The sequence below is a fragment of the Acipenser ruthenus genome, chromosome 9, assembly GCF_902713425.1.
Source record: "Acipenser ruthenus chromosome 9, fAciRut3.2 maternal haplotype, whole genome shotgun sequence".
NCBI classification, from domain to species: domain Eukaryota; kingdom Metazoa; phylum Chordata; class Actinopteri; order Acipenseriformes; family Acipenseridae; genus Acipenser; species Acipenser ruthenus.
The window spans coordinates 38,946,083-38,957,388 of NC_081197.1; the positions used below are offsets into that span (position 1 = coordinate 38,946,083).

At 38.5% G+C, this 11,306-nt stretch overlaps 1 protein-coding gene and 1 long non-coding RNA gene across 2 annotated transcripts; both read left to right on the forward strand.

The window, feature by feature from the left end:
* The first annotated feature begins 462 nt into the window (after positions 1-462).
* On the forward strand, positions 463-2,069 carry LOC131737992 (uncharacterized). Its single transcript, XR_009329556.1, has 4 exons — positions 463-682; positions 996-1,121; positions 1,499-1,666; positions 1,915-2,069. It is a non-coding gene; the product is annotated as an uncharacterized LOC131737992 (long non-coding RNA).
* A 3,707-nt stretch (positions 2,070-5,776) lies between these two features.
* Positions 5,777-10,907, forward strand: LOC117405217 (kelch-like protein 9). The gene is made up of 6 exons (XM_034008093.3): positions 5,777-6,744; positions 7,697-7,805; positions 8,220-8,326; positions 8,905-9,100; positions 9,730-9,870; positions 10,408-10,907. Exons 1-6 carry the CDS (start codon positions 5,821-5,823, stop codon positions 10,725-10,727), a joined length of 1,797 nt encoding a protein of 598 aa, XP_033863984.2. The 5' UTR covers positions 5,777-5,820; the 3' UTR covers positions 10,728-10,907.
* The last annotated feature ends 399 nt before the right edge of the window (positions 10,908-11,306 follow it).

Consider the following 11,306-nt stretch of genomic DNA (forward strand, 5'->3'; position numbering starts at 1 on the left):
TTAACTGACTGTTTTGAACTAAAGGTTTACACTACATTTATCATTATTATTTGTTTATTTAGCAGATGCCTTTATCCAAGGCGACTTACAGAGACTAGGGTGTGTGAACTAGGCATCAGCTGCAGAGTCACTTACAACTACGTCTCACCCGAAAGACGGAGCACAAGGAGGTTAAGTGACTTGCTCAGGGTCACACAATGAGTCAGTTGCTGAGGTTGGATTTGAACCGGGGACCTCCTGGTTACAAGCCCTTTTCTTTAACCACTGGATCACACAGCCTCCCATTTAAACATGTTTAAACACGTGCTTTATTGTTAGTCTTTTTTTTTAAATGAGTGATTCTCCAAGTTAAAAGGCCAAACTAAGTTGAACCAATGATCAGATTTGATATTTTCTAAGAACTGACTCTAGGTTATCTTTCTTCATTTTGGTATAGGTAACGAAGACCCCGACCTGGTTTCCATGTTGAACATTCCCTCTGCCTGCACCACTTCTCCTGTACCCCCTACTACTAATCCCCCTGCTGCTACCCCAGTGAAGAGAGCCAAATCCCACAAGGCTAAGTCCCCCAGGGCCAAATCCCCAAGGGCCAAGTCCCCCAGGCAGAAATCTCCACAGGGTAGGGGAACCACTTCACCACCCCCTACAACAGCCCAGACTCCCAAGGAATGAAAAACCAAAGGTTAGCTTAATCTTAATTTCAGCCATGTTGTCCAGTAAATTAAATACTTGCAATATATATAATTTTTGAGCAGGGATAAGATAGCTTACACAAGCTTACACACGTCCTGGGTTAGGAATTTGGGGGATTGCACACAAAATACTATAAAAAGGTAATACTTGGACAATACTATAATAAATAATACATTTATGCAGCAAATAAACATTGGATATTCTAAATCAGAACGGTGAATCACATGTCAAATTTTAGAATTGCCGTCAGCTACGTATGATAACAAAAAAATGAATATATATTTTTTGTATTTACTTTTTAGGTGGAGATTGAGCCGTCTCTCTCAGAAGTCAATGCAGAACCTGTCCCAGAACTTCCTGATTTCCAGTCCCTGAATGTGTCCTGTCCCAATGGCCTATTAGTGAACTTTTCAGTGAGCAATTACTAGGTCAGTCCAATGCATCCCTTTGGCACAAGTAGCATTGAGCTTTACAGCCTATATTACAGTCAAAAGATCTATTTACAGCATCTCTGGCTTTCACTATCATACATTCATGTACTTACTGAAAACTTGGCATTTTAGAGAATAATATTTAATTTAAATGCATCATAGAAGAAATATGAATGCCTTGGAAAAAAACAAGCAATGTTATGCAATGGCATTTTTTCTACAGCAATACAAATTGGATTAATACAAATAGTTAAAGAATGGGGTAAAATACTGTATGTTTCAAGCTGTTATAGAACATGTTTTGCATTAGTATCCCTGTCCCAATGTCATCACTGTACAGTACTGTGTACATTTGTTTTGATCACTCTGACTAGGTCTGAAGAGTGAGGTACAGCAATGCTCTCACAAAATCCTAGTAAGGCAGAGGTATCCAGTGCAGCACATTAGTCCTTGTGAGTCTGAGAAGAAGAGTCTTTCTCTGATGGCTGAGGTGTCCAGAGTCATTACAAGCCAAGGAACTTTTGAAGGATGGATCCACCCAGGTAAAACACCCCCAACGTTTGAGGATAGTCTTGGCATAAGATTGCTAAATGTATGTATGGTACAAACAAAAGGCTGTTGAAAGGCTGCTGTTGGCCCTTTATTGCTTTACAAAATAGAGCTAACCAATATCCTCCTGATAAAATGAAGAAACAGAACAGACTGTTACATTGGTTCTTTACTCTGTCGTCCATGGAAAATAGAAAAGACAGTTGAAAGTTTGATTTTAAATTGTTCTTTTTTTCTGCAGGTTCTTTTTGCTGATGCTACCGTGAGTAAAAGCCCAGATTCGGGGACCATTCTCAAGCCTCCCACGGCTCCTCAACCACCATGCCCAGAACCCAAGCCACAAGACAGTGCTCTTAACACTAAAGAGCATAAACCTGAGACAAATGAGCCCACAGACAAAAAAGGTAAAGGTGCCAAAGTTGATTTAATGAAATTTATATACTGTATTTCAGTCAGTGGTTTTCAATAGAATACATTTTACATTTAGCGCATTGGTCTTTAATCTTGCTCCCAGTTCTTGATGCTCATGATTACAGGCATGAATGGCTAGCCCTGTTCAAGTGGTATCACTAAATAGCAATTTTCTCCTTTTCAGCCACTTCTGTTTGTAGGGTAAGCAAGTAAACGGGTTTATGGTCACCTAGCAAGCCTGTCATAATTTCCAAATAAAAAAGGTGTGTTCCTAAGCACTTGTCCTCATCCTGTTTGATATTAAAGATCTTTACACTCAGCTAAAACACAAGAAAAAGATAATGTGAAAATGATTCTAGTCTGTCATTTCGTATAATCAAGCTGACCTGGCAGAAGCTCTATGCCTTTATTTTTCTATTTGAGAACCAAAAAAAAAAAATAATAAGTGATATAAAACTGGAAGCTTGTCCACAGAAACAGTGTTGTTGCGGTTAAGACAGAGTTGGTTGATGCCAATGTCTCAGATGTCAGGGATTTAGTGGGGGGCCTTCCTGAATCCCCAGCTGGAACCTGGGTTACCACCACACCATCTGGCCTGAGGGTGGCAACCAAAGAAGAGGAAAAGATTCAAATCAAACATGCTCTTGCTTACAAGGCCACAGACCCAGTCAATGAAGTGGTAAGTAGCAATCTGTGCAGCCAGATTTCATATTAGTGATTCAGCTACATCTTAAATAGTCCAGCATGTTTTTTGAGGCATTGTTCTGTAAGATTATGTCTGTCATGAGCTTACCTGGTAAAGGTGCAGTGTGAGTCAAGCAATAGAGGAGCGCAGGTTTTTATCACATCTGTTCCAAGTTAACTGGGCTTCCGTGCCACAGTGGGTCTTACAGGACAGGTTCCCAGGGAGCTTGAGTGCACTTGTGCAGGGCTGGCCATTGTACTCCAGGGGGTGATAGCTGCCACACTCTGGGGTTTAAAAATGTAATTGACTTGGTGGTGGAATTGGAGGATGTCCTCTGACCTTCAGTTCTGAGCTGTTGTTGGAAGTTGCTGTGGTGAGCTAACATAATTAGACACTCTAAATTGAGGGAAGAAACGTGTGTAAAGCTAAGCGCAAAGCCACATATTCAGGAACAGTGACTTGCTGTATCAAACCCCAAGTCTCCCCTAACGTGCCATGCAGTGGCCTGAAACCTAGTCTCCTGAAGCTTAACATAATTTGACACCCTACAATTAAAAATCCCAGGGACATTTCATAAATGTGTTTTTTTTTTATTATTATTATAGTGTATGTAGTGTTTCTTGTTATTCAATTAACTCTGCTTGAAAGTGCTGAGTAACTGTGTGTAGAACAAAAAAAAAACTAATTACATGTTGATGTCTACAGTGAAATTTGAGATTTGCCACCCTCATAATAAACAGTAAGGATGGCACCTGCACTAATCTTTTTGGAGATGGAGCAACAATCATTGCTAACCCCCAAGGAACCTATCAGGTTAGGGTCTACGAATGAGCATGTGTATCATCCATTGTCTGCTATTAGTAAACTACAATGTGGTACATTAATTATTGGAACACAATGTAAGAGATTATGAAAGAAAGACTATATATTTTTAGTTTTATATTTCCTGTTCCATTAATCATTCACTGCATAAATACACAATCCAGAAAACATACACATTCATTAAATGATGAGAAAAAAGCAAAGTCAAAAATATAAAGTGTATTAAACCCCATTTTTTATTTTTACTGTAGGCAATTTAGTCTCTGTTGAATGATGATTGTATGATTATAGTTTGGCCATTGAATAACATTTTCCATTTTGGCTTGTAAAATAACTTTGCTGTATGTTTTATGTTTTAAATTTAAACTGTTTGAAATTACATGGATATTAAATACATGCCTTTGGCTCTAGGTCTGTCCACCAAGCTCTGGGTGTCTTTGCATTGATAGCGATGGCAGTGCTGTGTACAACTGTAAACCAAATGATAGAAGCATGACCCTTAGTGGTACAAACTTGGAACTACAACCTTGCATTTACACTATGTGTCACACCACAGAGGTTATTTGTGAGGTTATGGATCCAGAAGGCATCCTTTTCCAGGTAAAGAAGGGCTATTTTTGGGTTAGGGTAATTGTGTATCATACAGAGAGTAACTAAACTAAATCTAGGTAAGTATATGCTGGTGAAAGTCTTGAGTGTATCATAAAGAAAACAATTCTACTGGTCACTTCCTGTCACTGTCTTGGAATAGAGGCAATGTATGTCTAGAGGAGAAGGGCAAGACGAAGAAGACACTGCATATTCAATCCCAGGGTCACTTTGTTTGGGATGTCGGAGGATGCGGTGCTAAAGCGTCTCACTCCCAGGTCATCCTTGACCTAATAGCTGAATTGAGGGATGAGCTAGACCCTAGTGTCAGTCTAGAGACTGCTATCCCTGCACATGTGAAAGTGCTGTGTTCTCTGCACTGCTTAGCCTCTGGTTCCTTTCAGACCACAGTTGGAATGTCTGGAGGGATAGCCCAATTCACCTTTTTCAGAGTGCTAGGCAAATTTCTGGATGTCATGCTAAAAAGGGCAGGCAAATACATGTAATTTCCTAAGGATAGTCACATAGCACACGGGGTTAGGCTTTTCCAAACAACTCTGTTTCATGCTGAGTCACCTCAGCCGTAAGGACTCTCTGCTCCTTATCAGAAAACTTTTCTTTTTTTTCCGTGCACCAAGAGGACTTTGATGCCCTTCCTCTGACATATTTGCTTTGCTTTGTATTTTTGTGCTCCACAAATGTCATACAGTGACTACTGCTCTCTTTACTCCTAACTCTGCAAGTGTGGCTGCTAAAATGCGCTCATTGCGGATCATTATTTGTGCATGTTGAAGTAATCTGCATTGCTCTTAAGCTTAGGGTGCAGTGCAAAATAATTACCTGGCTGCAATGCAATTTGAATTTTGCATCCACAATTATTTGCACTGCGTCTATACTTACATAACCTTCTTAGAATGTCAATAAGAATTATGCTGACTGTGCCATCAGTAATTTGAGATTTTTCATCGTGTCCTTGAAGAAATTTAGAGCTTGAAATTATAAAGGCAGCAGAAACTTAAAGTCCTCCCATTACAATTTAGACATGAGAAGCTTGAAGAAATGCATTAATGATTATATATATATATATATATATATATATATATATATATATATATATATATATATATATATATATATATATATAATCATTAATTAATCATGTTACATAATGTATTTATTAAAAAGTGCTAGAGCTGAGCTGCACCTTGTTTTCTTTTTCTTTCTTTCTTTCTTTTTTTTTTTTCGTGGTGGGGTGTCTACTTCACAGTCTTGAGCCCCAGTAAATCCGGAGGGTTAGGACCATAGAGAATCGCATTTAGGGCAATTCATTTCATTTTTCAACACGACTTTTTTGAAAGAAAAACAAAATATGACTTGAGTGTCATCAGCGTAAATCGCACTCACTAACAAAACGTTGGAGAATAAAAAATGAGGGAAGGGGGGGTGTTAACTGGGTGTAGCCATGCCATGCTACATCAACGCTAGAGCATAGAGAGCCAGAAAAGTTTCTGAGACGACGCTAGTCCACGTATGGCTCAGTAAGCAAAACTGACCTACCCATGATGCATTTCGGCTCAAGCCTTTAAAAGCTTCCTCACTCTGTTGAAACCCCGCCCTCATGTTTGACAACAAACTGGTAACATGGCTTCTCACATGGGAATGAGGGAAGTTTGTCCCAACTACAGCCAAGAATTCCCTGCAGTTTTACAGAGAGGGTTACAGGAACTGTGGGAATCAGAGTGCCTCTGTGACATCCAACTTACTGCAGAAAACTATACGTTTTCGGCGCACAAGTCTGTCTTGGCCGCTGCAAGTTGGTATTTCAGGATAATGTTTACAACAGACATGAAGGAGAGGTACCAAAGCTCGGTGGAGTTAAAGGGGATTTCTGCCGTAGGTCTAAAAAGTGCCTTGGATTTCATTTACACCTCTCAAATGTGTGCAGATTTTGAAAGCCTCGAAGACGTGCTGCTCACGTCAACTCATCTACAGATTCCGTACCTGACCGAATGCTGTGTAGACTTTCTGAAGAAATCGCTGAATGTGAATAATTTCCGTGACATCCTGTCCCTGGCTGAGAAATACGATTTGGTTTCTATGAAAACTGAATGTTTCTCGTTTATTTCTACGAACCTGGACGTTGTCCTGCAGATAAGTGAGCAGTGTTTATTACAGTTGGATGCTGATTCTATCTTTGCTGTTTTGGAAAGAGACGACGTTAGTCCAAGTGTCAATGAAAGAGAAATTCTAGAGTTAGCAGTTAAGTGGTTAAAATACGATTTGGACAGGAGGCTACCTCACCTGGAATGCCTTATTAAACACATCCGATTGGGTTTGATCTTTCCTCCAAAATTTGAATTTGAGAATGAAAACCTGAAAGACAGTGTCAGTCTTCTGAAGTCTGTGCCACAAGCCGAAGAATACCTTCAAATGTTGTCCGAGGCTGGTCTTCAGTTTAAAGCCGACAATCCTTTTACAAAGTGGTTTAAGATACGGTCGACACAGAAAGGAGTGCTGACAACCTGTGGAAAAACCACTGGAGGCCAGGCTTGCAGAGAAATAACGGTACTCACTGTGCTATACTACTAGTAATGACGATTCATACCATTTCCAAATGGCAATTCTAAATAACAATGGTCTTCATTTTAAATCCGATAAATGCAATGTCATACAGTAGATAATATGAGAACACTGAAAATTGTAAGTAGAGCTTGTAGTCGTATTATTACCATTCTTCAATATTTGGGTAGGATTGTTTTATTAACTGCTGGCATTTGCTAGTATATTTGGTTCAAGGGGCCATTACACCCGAATATTAATAACAAAAGTGAGGAATGCATTGAATATTGGTAGAACCTAGTTGCCTTATTAAATGTCTAATTTAGAATTTGATTTCTTTTTTTCTTTCTTTACCATAATCAAAATTATCTCAAACTAGTGGTTTACAGCCTTTTCCACGATGAAGACCAGTTTGTTACTAAGTTATCCCATGGATTACCTCCAGCATGGGTATTGCACACATGCAATATTTAATAATAATTACAATAGATATAGATAGATAGATAAAAATGATCTAGCAGGTGATGCATAGTTTTTTTTTTTTTCTTTTTCTTGCATATATTGAGGAGTAGTAATATGAATAGGCAAGAAGATGAAGATAATACATTAATTTGACAGACACCCCCAGCACTTAACTTAACGAACCTTATGAAAATACATCGGCAGCAAAATTTGATTCATTTTTTTGTTTTAGTGCAACAAAATATGTTCTAACGTTATGTCAAGACGAATGTCAACAAGACAGTAATCAACCAAATAGCAGTATGTTAATACGCGTTATTAATACACAACATTTTCACGTTTAATCATTATAGTGGGACCAGAAAAAAACAAACAAAACAAAACAAAAAAAAACAATGGACTCGGGCCTGGGCTTGGTGCAGCTGCGTACTATGCACCTTCCCTGACGCCACCACTGTCTAAATGTTTTCATGTTCCTTTCTTTTTTGTCTTCGAGATTTTGACAAGCGGTATGGACTGTAAACCTTCCTGGAAAACCGTCGCAAATGCTGAGGAGACCTACAATCACTGCACTGTGGTGTTAAACGACTACCTGTATGTCATAGGTACGAAAGCTTTCTCAATTCATTGATCTAAAGATTCGTTTTCTGTTTTGATAGATTTAATAATGTTTTATATTGGTTTTATATACACTGCTGTTGGCTTAAACATGTTTAAAAAAAAAAAAAAAAGTTGTCCCTTTTAAAACATTATTATATCCGTCAAAACAGACTTCAAATAAATTATTTCCTGATTTAAAGTTCTGTTGGGGCATCACCGCAAAATCCCAGTATTGTCACAAATTTTTAAAAATATGAATCTCCATTTCCCCTGTTCCAAAGAAAAGAAAAAAAGGTTTGATTGGTTTTATAGGGTCAATAAAATAGAGTAAGCAGGAAATTGACTCTTGCCTGCTTTGATAATGTACATTAGAAGCCTGTTATTCTTTAACATTTTTTATTTTGTTTTTATTTTCTGAGGGGGGCAGAATTCGTGGTTCAGCAGCAACCATAAAGAGGAGGCTATAGCTTCAGTGCTGCGATATGACCCTCGCTTTGACAGGTGGACACGTCTAGCAGATATGAATGTGAGCAGATAAAGGGCTTTAATATTATTATTATTATTATTATTATTATTATTATTATTATTATTATTATTATTATTATTTGTTTATTTAGCAGATGCCTTCTTACAGAGACTAGGGTTAGTGACTAGGAGGTTAAGTGACTTGCACAGGGTCACACAGTGAGTGAGCCGGGATTTAAACTGGGGACCTCCTGGTTACAAGCCCTTTTCTTTAACCACAAATAACAAAATAAAGGTACACACAAACTTAAAGAATCAAACAAAATGACAATGTTGTTGCCTCATGAAATAGAAGTGTGACCATTTGTTAAGGCAACTGTGCTACAGTGCTGTGTCGCACACCAATACCAGACAATACTTTTTTTTTAACGGCGTATTAGTGTTCTTGAATTATTTTTCTTGGTCACATGTAAGAAATTGTGGCTAGTGTTATCCTGCTCACATTGCTTTGCTACTCCCATTTTGGGTACTACATAACAGTACTGAAGATAATAACTTTTTATAATGGCCATAATTGGCGTCTTAATTTCAGATTCTTACTTTTAAACAAATGTATTTTTGTCTTTTTTGCATTTTCAGGTTTGCCGACGTCGTTTCCAATGCAGTGCCATGGGGAGTCAAATTTACGCCGTGGGGGGTAGAGGAGAGAGGGGCATCCTCTTCTCAGCAGAGTGTTACAACCCTACTGAAGACAAGTGGCGATATATTAAAGCTTTACCGTCTCCACTGTCCAGCCATGCTGGGACGGTCCATCAGAATGAGCTGTATGTTTGTGGTAAGAACAATTAAACAAATCACAGTAATATCTTACCTTTTAAGACATTATTCACGATGCAGTTTCTCAATTTTTTTCTAAGTAAATGTTACACAAATCATGGTTAGTGGGTATTTGATTTTTCTGTGCGACAAATAACAACTCCCATTACAGAAAAGCCATTCCCAGCTTACTTTTAAATTTAAGACATTGCACCCTTACATGTAACACATTAATCTAATGGGAGTATATGTATGTTACTGTTTTTCGGTGTTTTGTGGCTGACAGTAAGGGGAGTTTGCAGATTCAGCTACTTCCATCTAGTAATAGTTATGGTACTCCTATTCCATGGTGCTATGGAGAGGCCATCAGGAAGAGCTAGGAAAACAGGACAAAACACTGCCACTGCAGATGTATCTGAAAATAAGCCAATTATCTTTGCTGTCATATTAAACAAATGCATGTTTACGCTGATGTTTGTGTTTTCCACATAGAAAAATATATAATTCTAACTTTTTTTTTAATGAAATATCCCCCTTGTATATTTCTAGAATAACTTGTCAGTCCTTTGCTGCACATTATATGAAGTTCTGTCGCTGACATTTTGATATGGTGATTGTCTTGTTTTGTTCACTCATTTGTCATTACAGGAGGCTCTTCAGGGGAGGTATTTTCAGGGTCTGTGTTCAGGTACACCCCGGAGCTGGACGAGTGGATGACCCTGCCCCCACTCCGGCACCCCCGCGGCTTCCACAACATGACCTCAGTTGGGGACAAGATCTACGTTATGGGTGAGTGAAGGAAACATGGGGGCACTCAGGCATGGGCAATAGTCACTCGGCACTTATGCAAGTTGTAAAAACACAATGGGTTCCATTAAAATGAGCTAATCAGTGGCATATCTAAATACAGCCACTGAGATTCCAGAACTAAGGTAAAGAAAATAAATCTAACGGTGCATGTGTTTCTGTCTGTAGAAATATGTTAAATACCAGAGAGGGTGCTATTTAAGGATATATAGGATGGTGGTATTTAGATCTGCCAACATTTAGCTCAATTGAACAGACTCCCGTTTGCAAATGTAAACTAAAAATAAATACAAAATTAAACTATGACTTAGCTCTGCAAGCCCTTCTCATTTGCTGCCAAGTCAATTGTCTCATTACATGGGAGGTTACTATTTATCATTAGGCAGTGTCATTGGGAGCAACCCTCTTTAGCTGTGTCACTGTAGTTCATTCTCCTCCTCCATTTAACATGTAAAGATTTTATACAAAATATGAATCAAAAATTTTGATTCAGTGTCCCTTTTAATTCCCTTCCCCCAGGTGGTGTACTGCTCACCAGTGCTGATGGTCAGCGGCGATCCTATTCAGATGTCAAAGTGACAGAGTGCTACTGCCCTCTCTCTGACCAGTGGACAGAACTGTCTCCTCTGCCTGTAGGACACAGCCAGCACGGAGCTGCAGCCCTGGGCAACAAGATCTATATCATGGGGGGGTTTTCTTGGGAAGAGGAAAGGTTCCTGAACACTGTTCATGTGTACAGCTGTGAAACAGACACTTGGAGTACCGGTCCTGAACTGCCAAGACCACTTGTGGGACTTTCAAGTGGAACACTTACCCTCCCCCACTACCACAGTAAATAATGATGGTATGGCATACTTTAAGATACCTTTTTTCTTAATGCCTGCACAATTTCATGTAAAAAGAGGGGAAAAGTAGCTACTAGCTGTGGAGAAACAGCAAAGATTATTCAGGCTGCATTGTGCAATTGATCACATAAGTATCCAGAACAAAGATGCAGGTTCTTTGTGTAATAATGTTCATTTTTTTCACTGCTTACCCTTTTCCTTTTATTGAGTTCAAGCACAAGTAATTTCCTCACAACTATTTTTCTTAAACATGGCATTGATGCTTGGAGATCTTACTTTTGACAAGGTTTGACTCAAGTGTATGTTTTCAAACTAAAACTGTACAAAAACGTTTGCAGTTACAGTATATGAAAATTCCACATTGCAAATAGCTGTGTTAATGCAAATGTTTGTACACCAATATTATATAAACAGGTTTATTTACTGCAAATTGTTGTTTTCAGACAGGTGTGCTTATGATGTCACAGTATATTTTTGTTTTTAAATTTACCAACATTAATACATTTCTTTATGAACACTGAATTTCTGAAAAAACAACTAAATAAACTTAAAAAAAGAACATGTAGTTGTCAT